Source organism: Condylura cristata, unplaced genomic scaffold, assembly GCF_000260355.1.
Source record: "Condylura cristata isolate star-nosed mole 26May11 unplaced genomic scaffold, ConCri1.0 scaffold00016, whole genome shotgun sequence".
NCBI lineage: Eukaryota > Metazoa > Chordata > Mammalia > Eulipotyphla > Talpidae > Condylura > Condylura cristata.
This window is the reverse complement of record NW_004567117.1, coordinates 5,083,178-5,111,028: the sequence shown is the minus strand read 5'-3', so window position 1 is coordinate 5,111,028 and position 27,851 is coordinate 5,083,178. Positions and strand designations below refer to the sequence as shown.

The following is a 27,851-nucleotide window of genomic DNA, read 5'->3' as shown; positions in this document are numbered from 1 at the left end:
CTGTTCAGCAGTCAGATGACTTGGAGCCAGCACATGTGAGAGCCAGAGAACTCTCTGTCCTTAGAAAACTTCTTTCACTGTCATTATCAAGAGTTTACTCATATAACTTATCAAGAAAGAAGTCGTTGAGATTTTGCTTGACAACAGATACCTTTCTAGCATCATGTGTTCAAAGATCATGATAGGGTCTCCCTTCACTCATGGGACATACATGAGTCCACAGTCATGGAAAAATATGTTTCTCCTGCAAGCTGCAATTAGTATGTGCCATAAGAAAGTAAGTCTCTAAAATAGAAGTTTTATTTTGTTCTTTATATATCTATTTATATTATTGTTCATTTTACAACAGTGGGTTTTAAATCTGTGATTAAATGGGTAGTAAAAATCAAAAACATCCCTGGATCACTGCCACAGGCACTGAGCCAACATCTCTGATCTGCTTGGCTATTCTGCCACCACCAGACTGCACTTTCTTGAATTACTCGGAATCTACAACTACTATATCGAAAACCAGAAGACTGTGACCACCTCCCCCCCCCCCACTCTCCCCCAATCAGTAGGCTTTGTCACACCTCTCCTGTAGCCCTTGGTTCTGTGATACAAACAAAATTCTTCCAGGACAGACATCTTTTCCACATCTTTCATTATCACACCACTGTTTTTATTGCAGATATCAAGTGCCTCTGCTTGGAGCTCATTCCTGTCTCCCTCTGCCTTTCTAGGCTCTCTTGTTGATTTTACAAGGACCAAATTGAGTCTTCTGTCTAGGAAGCTTTCCCAACTGGCCCATCCATGCTGTGTAATTGTGTCTATGTGTGTACCTGTAGCATGCTAAACATTATACATAGATACATATGTATGTACACAAATACCCACCCTGCTATGTGCCACAATCTTTCTCTTTCACAAGGCTTAGAACTGGATTTTATCTTTTCCAAGGATGAGGCCTTCTGTACTTTGGCAAGGTCTGTGCAATGCAGTATCCAACACTATAGTTAACATGTGGAAGGCACAGTGTTTGACTTTTTGGAACAAGGAATTCTTCCTGGGACTGTTTGGTGATACTGAGACCAGTGATACCGAAATTTAACAACTAATCATTAGTTCATGGTTTTGAAAATTATTAGAATCAGATGGTGGGCATCTTCAGGATGGCAGTAACAGTAGTCAATAATTTTATCATCATAACAACTAACATTTGGCAGCCATGGGCTAAGCACTTTGGTACATTAGTCATTTAAAGTTCACTACAACCCCCCAACTGAGTAAATTATATTTATTTATAATTATCTGTACATTGTAATAGTGTATATATCTAAAATATGTGGCTGTATTTTAATGTAATATATACCTATATTATAGACAGACATATTACCTATAGATTTCTATATTATAGATCTTGACCTTGAAATTTAGAGAGTTCAGTCTCTTGCACATGTCATAAAGCTCATAAAGTACATGAGGTGTACTAGAGTTTCAACTCAGGACAGCTAACTCCAGAGCCCATGCCACTTTATTGGCACAAGAAAAAAGAACCTCACTGTTCATACCATACTTCGGACTTATAAAACCTGAAGGAGTAGAGATGATATGATTGAGAATAGAGAGTCTGTGGGTATGTCAGATGCCCAGAGAGCTTGACCAGTTTCTTCAAATTGTGAGTCACAATTTCTTAAGCGTAAAGGAATTGTGAAAATGTTGGAAATTGAGTTTATCATAGTTTATGACTATATGATGTCAAAGGAAGGACGTTCATTTTGTAAACTGACATTGTTTCATGCTTTTTATGCAATAGTTTTCACTTTATTTGAAAGTTCTGAAATTCAAACGTAGCTGGGTTGACTCCAAATAGCACTGAAAAGCCCTGGGAAGATGGCAAAAGAGAGCAAAGAATATTTGTCCCTTGAGGCTGGCCACCATAATGCACTTAAAATCATGTAATAGTTTTTTTTGCAACACGTAAAATCAAGTAGAGGAACAACAGAGAGGAGACATTGAAATTATTTGTCTGTGTTTGAAGTGTTAGAATGATATATGTCCAAAAAGTCATTATACAAACTTTTATAACCCGACTAATTAAAATTCACTAGGGTGAAGGCAAAATTTAATAGCAATCAAGATTTTTAAAACCTCATTCATGTGTATGTGTTTAGAGAATGAATTAGAAAATATTCCACTTTATATCATGGGTAGGCTACTGGAAGAGCTACACTTTTCAAAATATGTTGTGTTTCTAGCCTAGTCGATGCCTTTAAAAACTTCAGATGCCAGTCTTTTAAATGGAAAAACCAGTATATTTTGTATTCCTGTAACTTCATGTGAATAGGGGAAGAAGGAGAAAGGAAAGGAAAACTGGAAACACATAAAGCATGTCTACAAAGTAGGATTTTGTTTCTCGATATGTTACTTCACTTTACTCCTGTACTCTGAATGGGTGGCATACGCTGTTTCTTTAGCTCTTTTCTGGCCAACATCTCTATTGACTTCTCAGTATATACCTCACCTATAATCTAAGAAGCTACCTAAATCAATCCTTAATGAATCTAATGCAAAAGAAAAGCCTGGAGTCTTTGTAAGGATTATATTTATACAACAGCCAAAGTTTCCTAAAAATGTATAGTTGGGGAACAAAGCCAAAAGCAAAAGCATCTGCTGTCTCCTAGACTGAACTTTTGCAATATTTTACAGCAGTTAATTTAACTCAAGTGTACAGTTCTAATGAAAGAAGTTGTTGGATAAAAAGGTAGAGCTGAAATGTATATAAATCTTTGGCGTCCTTGCAGATCTGATAAACTGCCATCCTCTTCTAAGCTTATGCAAAACAGAAAGTGGAGAGCCATATTGCAGAAAACTAAATTATACATAAAGTCATTAAACTTCAACCTTCACTCTGATTGAGGGATTGCTGCACTAGGTAGTGAGAGAACAGGCAAAATGAAAAAATAAATAAATGAAAGACCTGATCACATTACACATTTCAGCAGAAATGTAATTGCTTATAAGTTCATTTGCAGTTCTTGAGTAGGTAGAAAATTGCATGTAGCCACTGAAAAAAAATAAGAAAGGGACCGTGCCACATAGCATCCTTGTGAACTTGCGGATAATGACTTCACATGGGATGGCTACAGGAGAGAGAAGGTGGTAGCTTCTCCACTGATGCTGATGCCCAGATCTGTATAGCATGATCAACCTCCACCTGTATTTGTCAAAATGTCCACTCCTTTTCCTGACCTGAGTTTCTCCCCTGAGGTGCATTTATGTACAAGACACACATCATTCCCTTCTTTTTTCAACATGGTTTTGTAACTACCTCTTTTGAAGCCAAATAATAAATAGACAAAATCTTCAGGAAGGTTGTGAAATCCATTTTTTTTTTCAAAGTTTATATATCCTAGAAAAAAAAAGTTTATATATCCTAGAAAATATTCTCATCTATAAAGGATGACTTAAAAGTGAGCATCTTGAATGGATGGGGATGCAATCGCGACCTCTCTCATCGTCACTTTCTGCTGCTAAAAATCGGAAATGAAAAAGTCAGCCTGTGTGCAAGACTTCAGAACAAAGCAGATGACCCCACATACAGGCAAAGCTGAAGAGTGGAGACCCCTTTTGACCTTTAATTAACTGCCAAGACTCCGCAGATTGCTGCTGGCTAGTTAGCATCCCTGTATAGTTCTTAATTAATTCTAGCTGTTGGAATTGCCCACTCTATCACTACAAAATGAGGCCTACCTAAGGAGCGGGTTAACGACCAGTGTAAGCCCACGGACCACATTTGCTTTCATTTGATGCTGTGTGTTTAAGGTTAGAGCAATGGGGTTTGCTTGCCCCTGTGAGTGAATCTCTTTTAATCAACACTTCACAGAACTGCAGCATTAAGAAAGAGTCTCTCCCTGATTGCATGAACTATGACTTGACTAAGAATTCAGGGATATTAATACCTCCAAAAAGACAGAAGTATAAATGACCACGTGGGAAAGATGGTCAGAGAGGCAAAAATGCATATAGATACACAGCATCAAGTGTCCACTTGCAGAACTGTGTCTCTCACTTTCTTATACTATATAGATGGCTTGTCTCCCTTCCCAGAAAAACCAAGAATTATCTTTCTGACTTATCTATTAGTCTCAACATTAAGGACTTGGGTTGCCAAGTAGCCTCACCACTTGTGACACCGTGGGCATAACAGACACTTGGAAGGGAAATATCTCCATCAGCACTCTAGCTAACACATCTGAGTCATTTCAATTGAATTGTTTATTCATTGCTGAAAATAACTCATTTCTAAATATCCTAAGTGTATTTGTCTGTTAGGGCATCCATGACAAAAAGAAATCTCAGACTGAGTGGGTTAAACAACACTTTATAAATTAGTTAATGATTTTAAAACAATATATATTTTCTCATAGTTGTCTCAAGTCCATGATCAAGGTGCCTTTGGGCTCTTTCTGAGGCTTCTTTCCTTTGCTTGTTGATGGCCACCCTCTTGCCATTTCTTCATGTAGTAGAACTTCTGTATAATTACATTGGATTAGGGTCCATTTTAATTAACTCCTAAAGGCCCTCTCTCCATATATTCTAGGTTACTGAGGGTTAAGTTTTCTACATATGACTATGGAGGAGAGACACCACTCAGCCCAGAATACTAAGAAAATCATATTTCTTATTCAGGGAGCCTGAGAGATCTTTCCACCTGAGACCCAACCAAGTGACTTTCCCTGAGAAGTTAGGCCAGTGAATCCTGTGATAACTCCTGCCCATCAACCACATTAATGTTTCCCCTATGAATCCTAACCTGTGGTAGCTATGTAATGCTGTAAGTCTAAATTAAATTATAATTCTTCATAATTTCATCTTTACAAGTGCTCATTAGCCACAAGTGGCCAGAGGTCCTAATGTTGATGTGGAGTATTTCCACCAGGTAAACTTCCACTACCTTCACAGCTGGAGTGGCCTTGCCAGCAGCTTCAGCAGTCATTATAGTAACCCCTCAATTGAGAGTCCTGTAGCTCTCAGCTCTCACCTCTGTACTCAGCATTCTACTTGCAATTTATTTAGGCATTTATTTATTTATTTATTAAAGATTTATTTATTTATTCATACAGAACTGGGGTACAGGCCAGAGATGCGGAGGGTGAGAGGATTCACCAGAGACAGAGTGGGGTGCAGAACAGGCAGAATGTCGAAGTACACTGCTGAGGGGAGCAGCAGGCGGGTCAGGAGAGGTCTGTCACGCCTGTGGTCACCTCCTGGGCAGGCGGGGATCGAACTCACGCGGAAGTGGCTTAAGCTTCTTAGTGCCGTGCTTTAACCTGCTGCGCCACCAGGGAGGGCCGCATTTATTTATTTTTAATGTAGAAGAACTGGGGTGTAGGCCAGAGGTGCAGGGGAGTGAGAGGATTCACCAGAGTGCAGAGCAGAACAGGCAGATATACTGAAATACACTGCTGAGGGGAGCAATGGGAAAGACAGGAGCAGTCTGCTGTGCCATGTGGGCCAGTTACCTAGCCAGTGATTGAACCTAGGTCATAGCGGTGATGACCCTGAGACTTAAACCCAAGGCCATCAGAGAGGCCTCCTGCGCAGTTTAAAAGTGAGAACACAGACCATGTCTTCAAAGAACACATAATCTATTAATTCTAGTGATAAAAGTAACATAGACTGTTGTGTATCAAATCTATAAAGGAAACCGAAATGACACGTAGCTACAAAGAAGTTTAGAGTAAAAATATATAAATGGAAACTAAAGAAATGAAAAGAGTTAGTTTGGAGCTGATATATAGTGTCTAGATGAACTTTCAAGGCAAGACAAAAAACAAAAAAAAAGGAAGTGTCCCTTGCCAAAGCAACACCATGTCCCCGTGTCCCATAGAACTGGAATATAGAAAGTCATGGAAAACAACTGCCATTATGTCTTTATCTTGGATGTGTATTTATGTTGATGTTCTCATTCTCTCCTTTCAATTTCTTAACTTCTCTTGTTCATTCCTTACCCTTTCCTACTTATTTGTTGGTCTAGCCTTGGTGTCTTGAGTATACTGGCAGATCCACAAAGATTTCATTCTACTGTCTTCCTCTGGAATGCTTTGTGCCTGCTCTGTCCTCCTTACTCTTCAGTCCAAGCTTGTTGCAGGGGTTGCCTTAGTGACCGCCAAGTCAGCTGAGCACAGCCCCTTTCTATAAGCACAGCGTTCGCACCGTCGGACCCCATGGCCACCAGTCTGTGTGTTGTTATTGACTGTGCTACTTCAGTGTGGTTGTGTCACTGAGCAACTGAGCTGCAGGGCTGATGCCCCATCAGGGTGTTTAGGGTGTTTGTATGAGCCATGAACTGAAAGTCAACACCAAGCCTTTCAGTAACACTGCCCTTTCTTTAGAGGATACAGGATGCTTTCAGTGATCCTGCGGAATAGGTCCCAGATCTCATTTCATTCATTTAGTAAAGAAAAGGAGGAAGGAAATATACTAACAGTCATCTTGGGAAGCCTGTGTGTTTGGGGTTCACAGATGCATTTACAAAGGCATCGCGTGATATTTTTAATATCGTTACTAATCATGCAAACACTGATTCAGTATTGTAGATTATTCAGTATTAATTACTGTTCTTTAATCAAGTTATCAGACAGTACAGATTTTTGCAGCATTTCAAATAAAAGTTATTCTTTGGGGATTAAGTTTGGGTGCATTTTTAGACATCACACCTAAAGCACAATCCATAAAAGAAAATAAATCAAGAAATTGGACTTCATCGAAATTTAAAACTTGCTCTATGAAAAATTGTGTTAAGAAGTCAAAAAGACAAGTCACAGAATGGAGAAGTATTTGCAACCCATAAATCAGACAAACGACGTGAATCTAGAAAATATGAAGAATTTTCAACACTTAATAGTAAAACACAAACGATCCAGTTAGAAAATAAGATACGAAAAACACTTCACTGAAAAGGGTATATGGTGACAGATATACATGTGAAAAGATACTCAATGTGATTACCCTTTAATAAAAGGTAAGTTAAGACCATAAAGAAATATCACTACACATATTAGGGCAGCTGAAATAAAATCCAGATGTGGGGGAGATAGAAATATGAGGGGGAGGGGATGTAGAGAAACTGGTCCTCTCATAAATTTCTGGTAAGAATGTAAAATGGTTTAGCCACTCTGGTAATGTTTGGCAGTTTCTTTAAATATTTAACATGAATTTATCATACAACCCAGGGAAATAAAAACTTACCTTCTTCCCCCACTATGAATTAGCATGGAGCTAAGCATGTGTATTGTACATATTCCTGTTTCTTGGTTTGATACTTCACTATGGTTATACAGACACCATTGCTACTCGTCAGGGAGAGCGAAGCACTGCAGGGGACTTCTATGTACTATATTTGCAATGTCTTGTGGATCCCTAGGTATTTCAAAATAAAATGGTTTTAAAAATATAAGGTACAATTTTAAATTCATTTCAAACTTAGTGGCTGGTGATTGGTTACCAATGGAATGATTCTGTAGCTCACTGGTTATGACAATAACTAATATGGTTAACGTGTGTTATAGAGTCTCTTTTCATGAATATAAATTAAAGCAATAGCAAGAATATAAAAGTTTTGTCTATAAAGAGTCATGTGTGAGATTTTATAGACTAGCATAGATATCATTATGGGTAGTAATTTCTAAAGACATATTGTTTTAGGCAGTGGTATCTATAGGGTGCTATAGGTAAAGGTATTCTCAAGATGATATTTAGAACATATTAAGTATATTACACTTATTATCTTGTAATATTCATGGCATCTGGGTTTATTGTGACTTCATTAATAATTCTTCTATAATCAAAATGTTTGAATCAACATTTTTCTGTTACTACATCTCTTGGCAAAAATTTGATCTCCATTCAAGAATTTTCTTTGCTGAAACAACAGTCTCTGGATAGTGTGTGAGAGTTCATTCTGTTTTATGATGGAAGTGGTAATGTAGGTCCTCCAGGTGCGTTAGATCTTTGTTGTTTGCATTTCAAAACTGACCCTTGAGCTTCCTTTAATTTACTTTCAACTCTTTTGCCTTCTCTGAAATGTTTTAAGGCAATACTGCTAATGGCAAGAGGCATCTTAGTTTTAGTTTCATCCCAGCCCTTGTAGTTCTAAATAAAACACTGAACTTTGTGCCTCCAAGGCTCTAATCTAATATCTGGTGCCTTGAACCAGGGCCAACTCTTCATTTTTTAACGCATCAGCAAATTCTAAATACAACTTCTGACTACTTTCTCTCAGCATTTGACCTTGATTCACTCAAACTAATTGTTATCCTTTCATCCGATTATGGCTCTAGAAAACAACAAAATCTTTGACTTAGGGTGTTAGAGGAAATTTTAAATTCTGAGTCTGATGACATCCAAATAAAATGTATCCTTTCAGTATTACTCTTTCAATCATGACAGTAATTTATTTGAAACTAGATAGAAGCATGTTCAAAAAGCAAAATACCTTTCTAAGGACCAGGCTGCAAAAATATTAGTTTCAAATAAAACTACAATATAGGAATCTTCTGATTTATAGTTGTCAGCTATTTGCCACTATCGGTGTGCTTTTCCTACCTACATGCCAGGTGGATGGTGTGTACTCAGGCAGAACAGAGGTTCTACTCCACCCACCTGAGATTGGGGAGGGAAGATACTGAAGAACTAATACATACTCTGAGAATTTCCACAGAAGTTCTCAAGTTACTGCATTATGCTGAGAACAGTTTGTTTATCTATTTATGTATGTATTTATTTATTTATTCTTAATAATAGTTTATTTTTACAACATTTTGTGTCTTTTTCCATCTCAGTTGTATTTTTAAAGATTTATTGATTTCATACAGAACTGGGGTACAGACAAGAGAGAGGTGCAAGGGTGGTGAGAGGATTCACCAGAGACAGAGTGGGGAGCAGAACAGGCAAACTGACAAAGTACACTGCTGAGGGGTGTAGCGGGCGAGACAGGAGAGGTCTGCCGCACCATGTGGATCCACTCCAGGGCTGGGGATCAAACTTGCTCTGAAGTAGCTGTAACTCACTTGCAGTGATGCGTTCTAACCTGTTGCACCACCAGAGGACCTGAATGACACTTTATATACAACCGCTTTCCATGGTTTTTTCATTAACATTTATTGGTTTTAATATTGAAAGCAATTCTGCTAAGTAATTAAATTATTACAGTATTCCTGTTGTATAAATTTAAAAACAAATTGAAGGTGACCACACACTTAGAAATCAGGCAGAACTGGGCTTAAGAGACCCTATCCTCTGAACCTAGGTCTCCTGTTCTTTCCTGTCCACCCTGTCCACCACGGCCCCTCCCCCTGTGCTGTGAGCCAAGATTAAATGGTGACCTGAATTCAGACTTCTCCCCAAGTATGAGATGAAAACAACGGATGTGTACCAGGTGGTTTTTCAGTGGTCCACTCTCAAGTAATAAACAGTGCTGAGTTGCAATGTGTGAAAGCGGTTGCCTTTCCAGTTAGTTCTTTCAGTCCTTTTAGTTCATCAGTGATTTTTGGTTTGGGGCTAGAATGTCTTTTCAAACTTTCACTAACAAAACCAAGACCAAAGGCCTAGCACTGCCAAACAGGAATTACTATCAGTGCTTCATTTTCATTGTTTCTACTCTTCTATTGATTTCATTAATTTGACTTTCCATTTATTGCAATGGTGTGAGGTGTTATTTCTAAGTGAACATATTTAAATATACAGTAAAATTTAAATTTAAAATTTAAATTTAAATTTCATTCAAGGAAATTTAAGTAAGGGGAGACAGGAAGAAGTGGTGGTACATTTAGTCACTTCTGTGACTAAAATTGGGGAAGAATGCTGCTGAATCCCGTTTTCTTCACTTGCCTTCAGGATTCTTGTTTTATCTTCCTTTCACCTGCTTACAAATAAATAACAGTCTTTGTTCAGGGACTGCATTCAGGTGCATAAGGCATCCCACCCAAGTCTCTGGTACAATGTTTTTAACCATGAATATCTGATGTTTTTAGAGGTGAATTTCTGTCCGGATTCCCCGCAAACAATGTAGTAGCTCCTCTCTCTGGAGAGCTGATCAGTCACAAGTCGAAACTTCCACCTTGTCAGGGTTTCTGCCCTGAGCCTGCTGCAGACTTAATGTTTGGGCTTCATTTGGACCCTTCTCCATATTCCCATAGACTAAGGCTGAAAGCCAAGACTTTTCTCTAAAGAAAGGGTCTGTGAACCTCCAAAGTGAAGGGGTTCACAATCTTCAGTAAGAACTGATGTTTAGCCAAACATTAGTCAATCACAGACACACCTGTGGCTCTAATTTCCTAATGAGCTATAATTTCAGTGAAAATGTTTGCTTCAAAGGCTATAAATTGGACTGACAGTTCATTGAGATGTAATATTTTTTTCACTTAACTTTTTGAAAATGTATTTCTTAACCTTGATTTCCAAATATTTGAAGTAATTCTTTAATTCGTATCATTAATCACCATGACTTAGGTACTGCGGGAAAAGCATGGGAATTGTGCTGATAGATTTTATAAATTAATAGATGTCAAAAAAGAGAGTCACAGTTCTCTCATTAAAATTCCTTTTTCTGTTATACCTATTCATTTCCAAGCCTGTCATGTCTAAAAAAGCATCCTTAGATTTTCCTTGACATTTGATGGAGCTTATGTACTGTGCTTTCTGAGGTGAGGCCATTGTGAAAGCTCTCCCATGGACAGAATGTGTTCACATTAAAAGAGGAGCACAAGAAAACAGATGTCGCCCCATTTCTAAAAACTGAATAAAATCAGAGGTAGAAGCATATAGAATCATTAGAGGAAAAAGTTTGGAAAGAATTATTGTCTTGGAACGGGAACAAAAAAAAAATGGCAGCAAAGTCGAGAAGGACTTATTATCATCAAAGTCTGACTTTAATATTAGAACAAGAACAGCAATTTCCAGCTCTGCTTGAGCACCTGCTGTGTCCTCAGTGTGTTGCAATGTTGAGTCTCTCAATCCCTGTGACCACCGTGTTGTTAATAGGGAGATTTGCCAGGTTTTCAAACAGGAAAGTGGCAGATACTCAGGTGTGTTTTTAAAAAGCTCACTCTGGGAAAAGTGTGCAAACGGGAAGATGGGGAAGAGAACAGATAGGGAGCTACTGAATAATGCAGGCAAGAGATAAATAGGAACTCAATTTTTCTGACTTGTTGGAGAAAGAAACAGCAGCTAGATTTCTGCAAAAGTGTGCATTTGTTCCCAAGAGGCTTCAGGGAGGCCTTTATGCAAGGAGGGACCGCTGCTCGTCTCTGAAGATCTGGGTACCTTTAACACAGGCTCACTGACAAATCACTCATTCAAGGCAGGCACAGGTGTGGTGGAAATGACAGCTTTCAAGTGATATTAACATCTCAAACCCTGGCAATACCTGCATCTGAAGGGAAATGAAATTTTCTATCTTGGTGAAATGTGGGTGGCAATCCTGAAGGTAGGACTTAAACCCAGAGTGATTTAGAGAAACTGCAAAGCAGTTGAATCAGATACTTTCACTTACCTTTAAAACAGAGCAGTCCTTTTTGGTATTACCTCTGACAAGCTGTTCGTAGACATCACTATTTTGACATTCCCTCCAATTACTGTGGCCTTTTTGGAGTCTCCAGGGTAATGCAATGAGAACAGGTTCAAGTTCCAGATTCTTTGCAAAACTGACTGACCTCAGATGTGCACCATGATCAAAAGATAGGCAATAGTCAACCCATAAGTAAACCAAATTTTAGAGAATGATATAAACACTGCTGTGAATGCCTAGCAATCCAGCCCCCATTACTCCAGGCTTATTGCAGAGTAAGTAGCAGGAATCATGTTAGAACCATACAGAGGAGTCTGCAGATACAGCTTTTGAGTTCCAGGCAGAGGATTGAGATGGGCCCTGCAATCCCCCTTCAGAGATAAGTGCCTGGGACTCCCTAGAACTCTAAGCCACCTCTGCAGCATCATGGGTGAGGACTTCATCCATGTATAGGAAGACAGAGGCCTCCAGGCCAGAGAACAGATAAAAGAGGGCCCCGTACACGATGAGAATGCGTTTCCAGAGAATGCAGAGAAGAAAGCAGGCAAGAGAGGGTTAAATAGCCCTGACCCACTACCCTCTGCCTCTTAAAATTAATCCTTAGCTGAAACTCATCCCAATTATATAAAAACAGCTCCCCTTTTCAAGCCACTTTTTGGTACACCAATCTGTAATTCCATTCCATTGTCTATGGAATGTCCTTCGATAGCCAGATCCATAGTTATTTCAAGCCACTTTTTGGTACACCAATCTGTAATTCCATTCCATTGTCTATGGAATGTCCTTCGATAGCCAGTGATCCATAGTTAACCTTTTAAAAAAAAAAAAATCACTGTCACTCGATTCAAGAGTATTTTTTCTCTCTGGCCACTTGATAGGAGTTTTAAAAATTTTTTTCCACCCCAATACACTTGAGGGATATGTTCCATCATTAGCAGGAGCCTTCTACCACAGTAGCTCTGAAGGTGGAACGAAAAAGAGCAATCTAAAGAAGAGCAGGTGGATTGAGGGTCCCTGCAGGTGCACATAGTTTCCCATCCAAGGGAGACTGTGCACATGTTAACAGGGCTGTAGGGAATGGAGCCGCTTTACTCTATAAAAAGTGGCAGCCAGAGCTGCTTGGTGGCTTCTGACCCTGGCCATGAGACTTCCGAAAGCTGTCTGCACTATGTGATGCACTGAGCACAGACTCGGGTTCTCTGCCAGCTTTGCGGCCAGTGCTCCAGGAGTATTGCGTTTGGAGCAGCACAGCCTGCCTGTGGGCCCCAGCTCTTCTGCTAACTGGCCGCATGTTCTCAGGCAACCACTAAATTCCTTCCTTTGATTCTAAACTTCAATGCCTATGCAATAGGAATAAAAACACTTAACTGATAGAGCTTCAAAAATCCCATAAGCAGATATTATTCCTGTAGGACGATGCTGGGAAAAGTCACCCATCCAGGGTACCTTCAGCAGAATACAAAACAGGTTCTAAAGCTCAATCAAACAGCATGGGCTCTGCTTCCAGGCACCAAAACATGACATGACTTTTTTTAGGCTGCAATTCCATTATCAAAAGAATAAAAGATGTTAGGGAAAGGAAGGCGATATGGCGACTGTGCCAAGATCACTACCCACCTGCGTGCTGCCAAATGGAAAAATCCTGCAAACTTTGGAATTGGAATAAGTTGCATAGAATATGGCCATCTGAGTTTACTGAGCTGGATTAGCAACCTTTTTAAAAATATCAAGGAGTGGGGCCCTCCCTGGTGGCACAGCAGGTTAAAGCACAGCACAAAGAATCTAAAGCCACTTCCGCATAGTTGGATCCCCGCCTGCCGTGGCAGTGTTCCACATGGCATGGCAGACCTCTCCTGACCCGCCCCGCTGCTCCCCTCACCAGAGTACTTCCTTGATCTGCCTGCTCCCTACTGTCTCTGGTGAATCCTCTCACCCTCTGCATCTCTGGCCTGTACTCCAGTTCTGTACGAATAAATAAATATATCTTTAAAAAAATATCAAGGAGTGTTTACATTTAAATTTAAATGTGTTTGAAAATAACAGTTCTACGGGACCAAAACAAGTGGGAAGAGCACACGGGACTACGGTGATGGCACATGGGTGAATTAGTAGGGGGAAGTCCACAGGGATTACAACTGAGATGAAAATATGTATAAAATGAAAAGATATGTAAAATATATACATAAAATTTTTAAAAAGAAAAAATTAAATAACAGTTCTAGTATCTGGCTTTTGCCTTCACTTAATCCTCACCTCTCCTGCACTGCAAGCGTCACGTACTCCTTTTAGCCACCTCAGCCCAGGACACTGCATAGTGACAGTGACAGGGGACCACAGGCCTGGACTTCTGGGGCTGGCTGCCCATGGGCACTCCTCCCTGTGGCCTGTGAGCAATTTTAGGTGCCTTCAGTTCCTTCTGTGCAAGCGCCGTAGTTTATATGGTCCTAATAAAATGCAGCACTTAAAAGAACCAGAGAGAAGTATAGGCAGAAAAAAAGAAAGTTCAGAGACTGCATGCCCCAGTGAGCTCATCTACCTTCTTCCAGGGTGATGATTTTAGTTACTTTACGTGCACAGTTTTATTCATATGAGAAAGGGAGGAAAAATTCGATTTCAGAAACTCCTGAAAAAACTTGACCCTGCATTACCTGAAAACACACTGTGCATTATGTACAGCCTTGAACTGCACCCCTTTCTTTCTGGCAGCTTTGCTGTTGAATAGGAATTTTTCTCCTTTTTTTTAATATCTGGGAGCTGTGGCATTTTTAACAGACTGCATCATTTTGGTATAACGTTCTCTTGAGGTGGGCAACTGAGATGTATAATTATATCCTGTGGAAAATGATGGCGGTTAGAGGGGTGGGAGAGGAGGTTATTGAATCACAAAAACATGTTTCCTATTCAGAAAAAAATGACTGTGCGGGATGTTCAATTTCCTTCTGCTCTGTGCCCATGGAGAGCGCAGTCTTGAAGTGGAGAAGTCATTGGTATTCACTGGAGCTTGCCTGGCTTCATTTTTATTGTTTCAGAGACTTATTATTCTTTCAGAGTAGTTCCCAGGTTTGCTGCCTTTTCTCAGTATATATGAGCTAAGGTAGTCAGAGGAAACACTTTAATTACATTTTAAGTAGAGTCAAAGCATAAGTATATTTATGAAAATTCTAACAGAAGGTGCAATGAGACCATTAACTTAAATCCCACAAATACATAGTGGCTTTTTTCACAATAAAAAGTCCATAGTCAGTGTGTTAAATTGTATCTGCATATTAAAAAGCTGCCTGAAACACTAAATATTGCCTAAGTGTGCATTTTGTATTTAAAGTTCCTCCTGTAAAACACATTCAGGGAGCCCAGACCATTGTGTCCCCAGGCTTGTCCTTAGGGGGTTGAGGGGTTCTGCCCCAAGCAGGGAGAGTCCTCGGGTACTACAGGCTGGTTCTAGCCCTACTTCCCTTGACCAGCACTCCTGCTCACCCTCATGAGATTTCTTTTCCAAAGGCACACCTATACTTTGGTTGAATTTTATTTTAGTGAACCTGCTCATAAATTTGTCATGAGGTAAGAAATTAAAGAGGAGTTGATGGTGATGGGAAACCCGTGGGGATTACAATTGAGATGAAAAAAAAATGTGCAAAATGATGTAAAAATAAACTTTTTAATAAAAATTAAAAAAAAAAGAGGAGTTGATGGTTGTATTTAAACATGACATAGGGTTTGTGGTCGGCAGAGGGATATGAACAGGACAGATAAGCGTGGCATCACCTGAGTGGTCAGGAACCTTGGAACCTTTCAAATAAGAATTCTCTCTCAGTACTAAAGGGATTCAAAATCTGGTTGGCTTTACTGTCTACAAATTTGATATGAACAACTTTTCTCTAGATATGTGGTGATAAGCTACTTCTCTTTTTTGGTGTCATTTATTATTTTTTTATATCTTTTATATCATTGTGTATTCCCACCACCCGTGCACCATCACACTAGTTGCTTGTGTTCTTCTCTTCCCTGTTTTGATCCCTCTCCCTCCCTCGCAGAATGCCTCTGATTTATGGTTGCTTGCTAATTTTGTTCTTTTTCATTACTATTGTTATTTTTTCTGACCCCTTATTTGCTTCCCCTAAATTCCTCCTATTAATATTTTTTGTTTTCCTTCTGGCTTATCAATATCAAACTACTAGTGTTTTTCTTTTTCCTTCTGGCTTATTTCACTGATCATTTTCTCTTCTAGCTCCTTCCATATTGCAATGAATGGCATGAGCTTATCTCTTTTGATTGCTGAATAGTATTCCATTTTGTATATATGCCACATCTTCTTGATCCAGTCATTTATTTTTGGGCATTTGGGTAGTTTTCATGTCTGATCTATTCTAAATATTGCTGCAGTAAATGTAGGTATGCAGTTATCTTTTTAAATTAATGTCTTTTGAGTCCTTTAGCTGGGTTCCTAGGAGTGGAATTGCTGGGTCATTTAGTAGCTCCATTTTAGTAGCTTGAGGAACCTTTCTATAGTGGTTGGACCAGTTTGCATATCCACCAGCAGTGTTGGAGAGTTCCTTTGCTACTTGTTAAGAATTTTTGTACAGTGTACAATCCTTCTCAAAGTATTCAGTAATTCAACTTCCATCATTTTATTTCTTGTCCTTTTAAATATTTCTGATTGAGTTAATATTGGCTTACATTGGTACATCTGTGATAGTATTATGGGCTCCCCCATTGAGGCAGTCTTGCCATAATGCACCCATCACCAAAAAACCCAGGGTGTACCACTGACCCTGTGCCCAGACCATCTTGGCCCTCAGCCCTTCCTTTCTCCCTTGCCCCCTCAGGTTGTCCCCCTCCACAGTCAGCTTTTTATTTGGCTTTATCTGACACTTATCAGATACATCAGACACTATCCAGTATTTGTATTTCTCCTTCTATCTCCATCCTTACTGCTGTGAATAGCAGCATTTTTTTAAAAGATTTATTTATTTATGCACACAGAACTGAGGTACAGGTCAGAGATGCAGGAGCGGTAAGAGGATTCACCAGAGACAGATTGGGGAACAGAACCAGCCAACTGATGAAGTGCACTGCTGAGGGGAGCAGCGGGTGGGTTAGGAGAAGTCTGCCAGCCTATGTGTGTCACCTCCGGTGCTGGGGATCAAACTCATGCTGAGTGGCCTTGGCTTCTTAGTGCTGTGCTTTAGCCCACTGCACCACCAGAGAGGGCCCCAAATAGCAGCATTTTTGATAGCTGAGTAGTAGTCCAGTGTGTATGCATGTTGTGTGTGTATGTAGGTATATCACACCTTCTTAATCCAGTCATCTGTTTTGGGGCATTTAGACTGTTTCTATATCCTGGCTATAACTTAACATAATTACAAAAAAAGCACATATAAACTTTTGACCTTCTTGAAGATATAACTACCTAAAGAAACTTTTATTCTTACCCAGTGAAAATTGCACAGGAGAAAATGCAACAAAAATACATTTGCTTAATTTATTAAAAGAAATGGAAAGCCAAAAAGTTAAGTGAAATAGGGTCTAACAGAATGGTTATAAAGCAAAATTACTTACCTTTCCTCCGGTGTGTTTCACTGGTGGAAATTTATTCTGGTGGTCAGTGGATGGGTGAAGTCCATCTCATGGTCTGCAGCTCAAAGGTGTGTCTCAAGTAGTTAAAGGTATCTCAGGCATTGGGGAGAATGAGGAAAGGAGGGTGTAGCTCCTCAGCATTTGGTGTTGCTCATATTCTGAAGTATTAATGACCTACATTTCTGCCCTGGTAAAAATTCTTGCATGAAATTCCCAAAAAGGAAAACAAGCAAAGTTCACAGTATAAGAGAACCATGTCGTGTCAAAAGCTTCTCTGAGTGCTCAGTGGCTCAGTTTTATGTTTACATTAGAATTTAAACAATTTATTGCCTTTTGTCCAACTTCAGGCATTGAAGTAATCATAAATCTAAAGTTTATTTTCTCAGATATTTATTTCAACCTGTATGCTGACAAAAAGTCATAACATGTAAAACCGGGCCCATCTTAGAAAATAAAAAATAATAATCTCCATAACAAAAAGAAACAGAAGTTAGCTGACTCCGAGAGTACTTGCTTCCTCTCTAAGGACTCCATGTACACATATATTACTTACTTTCCAAGCCAAGGCTAAGGACACATGGTCTTAATAATGCAAGTGTATCGTGGAGACATGGGCTATGTAACTGAAAGCCAAACTATTCGAGAAAATACAGAACCCAGTTACCATATCCATAGGGAATCAAAACAGAATGGATGACACCTTTTTTTGGCTCAACTTTTGTTTAAAAAGACAAGTTTTTGTTTTGTTTAAGAAAAAACACTTTTGCCACTAAAAAGCGATTCATGTAATTCCTCGGTAGGAATTTGGGGAGACTCCTGGCAAGAGCTGCCACTTGTGTTGTTCTTCTGCTGTTGCTTTTTCACAGCGAATACAGGGTCCTGTGAGATAAGGAAAGTTGTCCTATTGTGTAAAAATGAATCAACTGTTAAATGATGTTTACTTGACATATTTTATATGTTGTTGTTATAAGCCATTATTGAAAGACAAGGAAATAAGATCTAGGTGTGAAAAGCAAATTGTTGGCCATGTGTATTGAAAGCCCTGTTAGCTTCAACACCATTTCTGGAGAGTCTTGGTCAGTGGAGAAAGCAGTATAGAGTCAGGAAACACTGAGGTTGGTGCTATGAGCTGTCTGTGGTCTTTCTACATCTCAGCCCCTCAGCTGTAAGGCAGGCAGGCAAGCCCCTCATGCCTCACTGCTCCTAGCTGGGACAATGGGGTTATTTACAGGTGCTTCCGGATGCCCACCTTCCTAAGTGTTTGATCTCAGGTAGCACTTGGGCCTCCTCTATGAAACAGGCTGAGAATCACATGTGCTCAGATGTAAGGGAACTGGTTATCATCTCATTGTTGACTGGTATCTGTCTTCTGGTCACCAGTCAAGTGGAAACAATCAAATTAAAATAACTTTTTAAAAGTGAAGGATTTTGTAAGTCCTGTGATTATCACAAATGCTAAGGCAACACAGCTGTGATCATAAGCTCCCTCGGGAGCATCTGTTTGTCAAGATCAGGAAGGCACTGGCCTGGCTCAGCCTGGCTCAGCCTGGCTCTGCTCAGATCTCCTAGCAGCATTTTCTCTCAGTAGCTGAGTGTGTGTCGCTTCCCCTAAGTCAGTATTGACTCCCTGCCTCCACTCCCTATCTCTCTCTCTCATCCTGTCATAATCTTAGGTAGTGACCACGGATCTACTGGACGGTGTCAAGGTCACCCTCAAAATCATTTGCTTTCACTCCGGGAAATATTTAATTTTCTTGATCTGAATTGGTGCTGTCTTTAGGTCAATAAACTTGGGTTTACTTTCCAGTACCTGAACCTCTGAGTCCTCCCCCTCCTCAAGACAAGCACAACTGGCTCCTGCCTTGAAATACCTGCTTTTGAGGTTGTTTGTTTTGTTGTAGTATAACTAACATGTTGCATTAGTCTCAGGTGTGCAAAATAATGGTTCAATATTTGTATATATTGTAAAATGTTCACTGCAATAAACCTCATCAATATCTTCACCATACATAGTCAAAATTTTTCTTGTGATGAGAATTTTAAGATTTACTCGTTTAGCAACTTTTTAAATATGTAATACAATATTAACTGCAGTCATCATGCTACACATGACTATTTGTCACTGAAAGTCTGTATCTTTTAACCCCCCTCCCATGCTTGTTCTTATTATTCTGGAAAGTTAATATGCACAAAGCCCCAGAGTGTGGATTCCCTGTCCTGAATCCTAAGGTGTTATAGTCCCATCTTCTACTACTCACCACCCAGTCCCCTGTAAAATGGGGAAATATCTGCTGCAAGTAAATTTTTAAGAAGTCAGCTACCTTTTTCATCTTCCTATAAAAAAGTCAAAATCTTAAAACTATGGGTGGGTGCAAAAAGCAGAAGGAAATGAAATTGGTAATTACATCATGAAAAACTTAAAATATAATTAAATTGCTATAAGGGAAGTTATTACTCAACTGTAAAATAATTATCATTCATGGAATAACAACGATACTATTCATTAAAAAGTATGGCTTTAGAGAAAGAAAAATACCGGATGGTTTCACTCATAGCAGTAGTATAATGGACCAGGAGAGAAATTAACAAGAATAATGAATAGCCATATACCAGAGACATTTTGGATTCTGTAGGGATGGAGTGGGGAATGGGATCAAAGGCGGGTGTGGGGTGGTGAGGGAAGTCCACGGGATTATGATGATGGCACACGGATGACTTGGTGATGGGAGACCTGCAGGGATTACAATTGAGACAGAAAAAAAAATGTACAAAATGATGTAAAAATAAACTTATTTAAAAAATTTAAAAAATATATATGGCTTTAAAATCCCTGACACTTTTTAAATGCTTATTTTATAACAGAATAGAAGTTGCACGTTTGGCTAAATCCCCTCATCTTGTGGTTCTGTTCTAGATAGCATTAACTAGTGGTTTTTACTGCTACTATTTCTATTGACTTAATAGTAGTAATCTGAAAAAAAAATGTAACTGTGTTTTCCCTGTATCATACAGTATTTTAGATGCCAGTTATCAATGTATAGTGTTCACTGTTAGTATAGCAGTAAGTATATGGTTTATCTGACCCCAATCTGTACCATAAAGTGATACCTATATGGTAAAGTTGTTATGATAATGTGTCAAGGATGATCATGACTAATTTCCCTTAAAATGGATGACTTGAAACTCTAACTCCTTTATTTATAGTATTATCTCTCCCTCTTGCATATTACACATATTAAATGATGTGCCCTGTTGCTCTATTCCATATACACACGGGGACAGGTGGAGCAGGTGAGACAATGCAGGGATGGGCTGTTTCCCTGATGACAGCTGAGCTGTGTGGTATCAGTCCACAGCAGATCACAAGAAGGCATGAGCCTTACAAAGCAGGGCAGAATGAAATCTGCAAAGGATGCATACACGCACTTCCCTAGTCTTCGAGACCCTCACACATGAAGCTGCAAAAGTAAAACTTTATTTTAAGATCAAAGCCCAACAAACTGTCGCCAAACACTGCAGTCACTCAGTGATGAATGATCACCTCCCCCTGTGAGGATAGGTTCTACCAAAATGATGGCTGCACGGTCCCAGTCCTCAGAGAGTCCATGGTGTGGTGGCAGAGGCAGTAAGTGACCTAGTGCCACGTCCCACGGGGCGCACTGGTGGGTGGGGGTGTGGGGTTGGTCTTAGGGGTCTGTGAGCTGCATGTGCACTGCAGGAGTGCTAAGGACAAGTTCAGTAAGGCGCAGCTGGACCCATAAAAAGGCCTAACAAATGAACCAGGGATTACTCACTACGCTGATTGATCCTTGAACACACAGGTTTGAACTACACAGGGCCACTTACACCCAGATTTTCTCATAAACAGACAACATAATCCTACAGTACTGATAAATGCAGCAAACTATATAAGTGTATTTTTTCTTCCTTTGGATTTTCTTAATGTCCTCTTCTCTAGCTACTGTGTTTATCTCTAAGATACAGTATATAATAAATAAACATACAAAATATGCAATGCTTTTCTCCTTATGCTATCAGTAAGGCTTGCAGTCAAGAGCAGGTTAGTATTAGCTTAAAGTGAGAGGGAGTCAAGAGCTGTATATGGGTTTTTAAAGTCCCTAACCCCTGCATTGCTCAAGGTCCGTTATACTGGATGTTGATGGAAATGACCAAGATGTCCATAACCATAGGTAGAACAGAGATCAGGGGAGTAGGAAGAGCTTCAGTTCTGAAGAGACCTTGCAGTCCCGTAATGGTGAATGATTGAGGGTATCCACTCCCAACACCACATTCTCTGGCCCTAAAGCCAGAGAATAGTGCTTTCATTCATCTGCTCCACCTTTATCTCTTCTTCCTTCTCTTTTCCTTTTCCCCAGAGTTCCAAGAAGTCTAAGAGTAGCAGTGGCAGTGTCAAGAATCCTCTTACCGAATATTTCTGCTACTGTCCTTCCCATTATCTCCTTGTATATTAACTATATCAAGGTAAAAGGGAATTAAAGAGGAAATAAAACCCCCAGAACTTTTTTTCACTTGGAAACTGATAGCAGAGGACATTTTCATTATAACTTGAATAGAAAAATTATGTCCGACTAATAACTTGAAGATTAAAGACTCTGGCATAATAATGCCAAATCCTTAAATAAATGGACATCTAAACTCCATTAAAAATGAAGAGAAAACTCTGACAGAATTTATTATAGGATTTTAGCCTTGAAGTCAGGAAGTCTTCTCTTACCCGCTGCCACAATTTTAACTAAAAGTAACCTTTCAGGTAGCAATTGGAAAGCAAAACAGTATCTTTATATCTCTTTGGAGAATGTTTTAAAATGGCAATATAATTAAGAAATTTAGAGGAATAGTCAACATTCTATCATAAGTATTCAAATCGGGTAGGAGGAATACTTAACCCATTTTTCTTTCCTTTTTTTCAAAATTTTATATGTGTTTTTTTTTTTAAGATTTATTTATGCATATAGAACTGGGGTACAGGCCAGAGATACGGATGGTGAGAGGATTCACCAGAGACAGAGAGGGGTGCAGAACAGGCAGATCCACGAAGTACACTGCTGAGGGGAGCAGCCGGCAGGTCAGGAGAGGTCTGCCGCGCCATGTGGATCTCCTCTGGGGCAGTCGGGAATTGAACTCATGGGGAAGTGGCTTAAGCTTCTTAGTGCTGTGCTTTAAACCGCTGCGCCACCAGGGAGGGCCTATATGTATTTTTTAACCAGCCCATTTTTAATGAATTATACTAATAAATTGTGACATCTCTTCAGACCCCATCCATGTCTGTAAGACACTAAGGAGAGGAAAACTATATAAGGAATTTTAATAAACCATTATCCCATTCCTGTGAACATCCTCTTTCCTCCTCGACCCCTATTATACATTTTTAAGAGCATCTTCCATCGTTAAGATCCCTGTGTTTACTGCACCCAATTGTAATTCGCACTGTCACTTTTCTCTTCTTCCAGAGCTTCTTTGAAGGACAGTCTGCACCATGGGACTCTGCGAAGAAAGATGAGAACAGAATGAAGAACAGATATGGGAATATCATTGCATGTAAGTGCTGGAAGTATAATTGTGCTATGGTGTAATTTTCTTTTCACATCTGCAGAGATTGACCACCAGTCTCACAGATGGAGAATTTACAAGGCAATTATTACTTTCATCCTGTAGAAAGGCTGATATTGTGCTCTTATTAAAGAAAGGAAAAACTACTTAAGTACCCCCACAACGTCAGTGTGTCTTACTATGGGCCTAGTTTTACTTCTAGATTTAAGGTTTGGGTAACACAGGTAATGTTAAAATGCTGAGACAGAAAATGCATTTCAGAAGGCATAAACACCGTGGCCCTAATGTTTCCCAGCCACGACAGGAGAATGAATAGAAACGGTGGTGCACAGCACACCTAATGCCAGGAGCTCAGTGCTCTCGGCAAACATTAACTCATTAATCCTGCAGACACTTGGGTTAGGTAGGTCAGTAATGGCCCCATTTTAAGGACAGGAAACTGAAACTGAGACGTTAAATGATTGTCCCCATATCACAACACTCATTAGCCAAAGAGCTAGGAGTGTAGCTCAGAAATTCCCAGCTCCTGTGAAAAACGGAATGTTACCAATCCATAATGCCTTGGGCAGTTTTTAAATGGAGCCCGACCTCATTAATGTTCCCAAACGATGCGGAGACGTGTGGCAAATCGCTGAGCCTTTTTCTCCCAGGGCTGAAGCCATCCATTCCCCACATTACAGCACTCTAAGTCACACAGGATCACACTGAGGTACCAATGAAATACGAGGAGAATTAATACTATTCCTAGAGATACGTAAGTGAAAGGGGGGAAATGTGAGAAGAGGCCTAGAGAACATCCAGTCATTGCGTCTCATTACTTACAGGAAACAAACTGAAAGGGTTGGGTACTCAAGGGATGCTCTTTACTAGCACTGATGACTGTGACAATGCAGTTAAAGCTTATTTGCCTGAGATCACCTTGCTCAGCACGACAAATGTAGATGTTGTGGCAGCCTGTGACTATCACTTGCTGTGTCTGCTCACCGCACACAGCTGCTCCTCACGTGAGCTCTAAGAACATGACTGGCATGGCGTGGCCGAGGCATTGTCTTCAATTGTACTCATTTTAATCATTTTAAATTTAAATAGTACATGAGACTAGTGGCTCCCCCCTTGCACAGTTCAGACCTACCATGTCCTGTAAGAAAAATAAGGGGGAGGGTTTCCGTATGGTAGACTCATCCTAACTGAGCCCTGGTTTTGCTGTGGTGATTCTTAAGACACTATTTGCAGGTGGCAAGTACTGGCTCTGCATGTTTTGTCTCACTTTAAAACAAATGACTGATCGCTTGCTTTGGTCATGTCAGGAGTCTATCTGAGGTAGAACGTGCTTGCCTGTGAACCTGGATATAATCATTCCTCTGTGAGATCAGGCAGCATAGGGACACCAGAGGCTGGGCCCTCACAGAGGACTCCAATGTGATGAGACAATACCCCTGCCTCCGGAGCTGAGTGGACCAGGCAGATAACAGCCCCCAGTGCAGCGGGGTGACACAGCATGAGGCTGTGTGCAGAGTGCTGTCAAGGCTGCAGAGAAGCGATGAGCATTTCTTGCCAGAGAGTCATCATGGAGAGAAGGCTTGGACCTGTGGACCTCAGGGAAGCATGGTCTATCTGGAAAGGACTTTTGACATGACTAAGTGAAGCACTAGGAATATACTGCATTTTTTCCCCTTTTTTTTTTTTTGTTTTTTGTTTGTTTGTTTTTGCAGTTAATTTATTTGATTTTTTGTTTTGTTTTGTTTTGTTTTGTTTTTTTAAGATTTTATTTTTTACTTGTGCATACAGAACCGGGGTACAGGCCAGAGGCTCAGGGACAGTGAGAGGCTTCACCAGAGACAGAGCAGGGAACAGAACAGGGAGATCGACGAAGTACACTGCTGAGGGGAGCAGCGGGCGGGTCAGGAGAGGTCTGCCACGCCATGTGGTCACCTCCGGGGCAGGCGGGAATTGAACTCATGAGGAAGCGGCTTTAGATTCTCAGTGCTATGCTTTAACCCACTGCGCCACCAGGGAGGGCCGCAGTTAATTTATTTGTAACAGAGGCAACATTGGGATATCCCCATCAGGTATTACCCCATAGTGCATCCCCACCAACTCGCCCACACTCCACCACAGACCATTGTGCCTCCTTCCCATCCTATTCTTCCCCCCCCTATTGGTGTTTCAGTTCTGTAGTCAACGAGCAAGGGTGAGTTTTTCAAAGCATGTTTTAAAGTAAAATAAAACACTGAAAACAAATACCTTCCACCTTTTTTCATATTCACAATGAGAAAAATTCATTTTTTCCATAAAGATGTACAGGATCCTGGGCTCTCCCTGGTAGGGCAAAGGGTTAGAACACAGCACAGAAAGCTGGCCACAGTGGCTTCAGTGCGAGTTTGATCCCAGGCAAGGAGATGATGCTGCAGACCTCTCCTGACCCACCCCCTGCTCCCCTCAGCAGTGTACTTCATCAGTCAGCCTGTTCTGCTCCCCACTCTGTCTCTGATAAACCCTCTCACTGCCCCTGCACCTCTAGCCTGTACCGCAGTTCTGTATGCATAAATAAATAAATTTAAAAAGAAAAGATATACAGGATCCTTTCTAGGAGTTTCTTTGATTTCAGACTCCAAAGAGATTCACAGGGGTGAAATAGGAATTCTTAGCAGTGTCCTGGCCCTCCATCCACACCAGGCAGAAGGGTATATTGATAAACCTCTATCTTACAGCAGCTGGAGTATCCCAGATGCAGGCCTCATCCTGACCAGTAGTAGGCAACGTACATGAGGACAGTTCTAGGTGTACTAAGGCCTTTGTCCAGATGTAACTTTGAGTCTGTTTCTTTCCAATGCCTAGTTTAATACCTGTCCTTGGTAGACAATTGAGAAATATTTTTGAATGAATAGGGGGGAAAAATAATAAAAACTAGCATTTGCTGAACACATACTACATGCTTGACAGCACTCTTAGCATGTTGTACTTGTTAATGCACTCACTCCCTGTAATGACACCATGATGGAGGCATTTTGTTACTGAGAGGAAACTGAAGCATAAAGAATGTTGAGGCCTTCTAGCCAGTAAGATGCAGAGGCAGGAATCACCTACGAGTAGCTGTTATAGCAACTGCCCACTGGATGGTTAGATGGTTGTGCCCCCCAGCTTGCCACCAGGCCTGAAGTTACCCTTCTTACAGGCCAGAGTTTGTGACAAGAGTCAGCTTAGAGAGACTTTAGTCCCTTCTTTCCCCATCCTTCATTGCCTCCAATCACTTCAAATGAATATGTAGATGAAGTAGTAACTGTGTACTTGCTCTTCAGAGAGCTCCATGCTAAGTCTTCTAGCCCTAGGGTGCCCTCTTTGTCACTACAGAGAAATTCTGGAGCTGCTACTGTCCTCTTGGAGCTTCATGCTGTTGTCTGAGGAGGATAGTGGGGACAGGATCTAATTTATGTGGTCGTTCTTAACCCTTTATCACTAATTGTCATCTCGCTCAGAATGGGCTCCCGGGGGAAACAGGGAACAGGGTGTCAGAGGACATTTAATCATGGGCTGGGGGAGAGGCAATGGCCAACACCTGCCTGCCATCAGCCCGGTCTGGTGCTGCGGCTGAAGGAGGGTCCAGGCCAGCACATCTGTAGAGAAAAAGGAACAAAAGATCAGCATACCTACCTTTCCTCCCAACATCATTGTCATCAAATGTATACTCTTTTTTTTTGTACGAAAAACACAAACTCTATACAAAGATAAAATATTTTATTAATGCTAAATATGCCCTCACTTTTAAGTTGGCTTGTTGAAGGTTAAAATAACTTGCTTATGATCAGAAGTACACAGATGTCCTTTTCTGATATAAAAATTATTTGTAGGTTTAATTATTTAGGAAAATATGTTTTCTTAAACTTGGTTTGAAGCATAATCCCTTTCAGTAAGCCATGTCCGTTGACTGCTTTCAGGGCCACATCATCAGGCTCACTGTGGCTTTCCTCATGGATTTGCACCTGTGAAGCTCTAGACCACCTCCAGAGGCCCCACCTATGCTGGCTGGGCTTTGACCCTTTTGGAGGTTTGGAGCACAACTGTTTTCCACAGAAACATTGAATCCCATGCCTCTAGCTAATATCACCTCGCACCTGGACCAAGAGTGTGTGACTAGATAAATCCAATAATGCATTTCAATTCAACAGATACTTAACTGATCACCTACTATTTGCCACTGTGCTAGGCAGAACAATGGTTAAACATAATTGGATACTGCCCTTTGGCAGTATTTGTGTCTTTCTGTGAAAGACCAGATAATAAATATTTTAGGCTCTGAAGACCCACCAATCTCAGTTCATCTCCCCCGCTCTGATATTGAATGTAAACGCAGCAGGGACAACACATAAATGAACAGTCTAATTGTGTTAAAATAAAACTTACTTAGGCAATGGACTGGATTTGGCTTTAGCTGCTAAGTCCCACTCAGTAGAAAGCAGACTCCTCCACGAAAACATTTCATTTCTACCACTCAAGTACATTTCTACCACCAACAACATCATTTTCAGTGCACGAGACCTCACACTTAGGACCTGTCATTTCATAGCCCCATCAGCTGTCCTGGCTACAGGCCACTGCACATCTGCTCCTACACCCCTCTCCAATCTGGTTACCTTCCAGTGTCACCCACATGAGCAAACATCCTGTACTCCCACCCATCTCTCTGTCCATCCATACATACATCATCTTGCATGTCAGAAACACAGAAGTTATAGCTGACTCTTTTCTTCCTTACCCCAGGCCTGGGGGCCAGGTCTGACTACCTGGCTCCTGCAGTTCTTCAAGCTAGCAGGGTTCCCTCAAACATGTTCTATGTTCTTTGTGCCCCTCTGTCTCACCCCATCCCCCCTTCCCTGGCCCTTTATTTGTTGCCCTTTCATTTCATGACCTCAGGGTAGCCTTCCACACCTCTGGACCAAGTCAGCTCCCACACGGTCTTCTCAGTGCCCTTTACCTCCTCTTCGTTGCCATTTTATTTATATGTATAGCCATTTAATTCATCTGCCCATCCAGTAATAAGAGACCAGCAATTTTCGTCTCTTCTCCCCTCACTGGACACATCACCATCCTGAGGCTAGGGCCCGCGTCTGTTTTCTCTCCCATGGTCACCCTGTGTCTCCCCATTCCCCACCCCCCC

The 27,851-nt window shown here is 40.6% G+C and overlaps 1 protein-coding gene across 5 annotated transcripts in view; it reads left to right on the top strand.

Moving 5' to 3' along the window:
- The window catches only part of PTPRM (protein tyrosine phosphatase, receptor type, M), a 558,641-nt gene that overhangs the window by 437,387 nt on the left and 93,403 nt on the right, over nt 1-27,851 (top strand). For all 5 annotated transcript variants that reach the window (XM_012725901.1, XM_012725900.1, XM_012725902.1 and 2 more), the window contains one exon: nt 22,597-22,684. In XM_012725901.1, the coding sequence (XP_012581355.1) occupies nt 22,597-22,684 (88 nt within the window). The remainder of the gene's footprint in view (nt 1-22,596; nt 22,685-27,851) is intronic.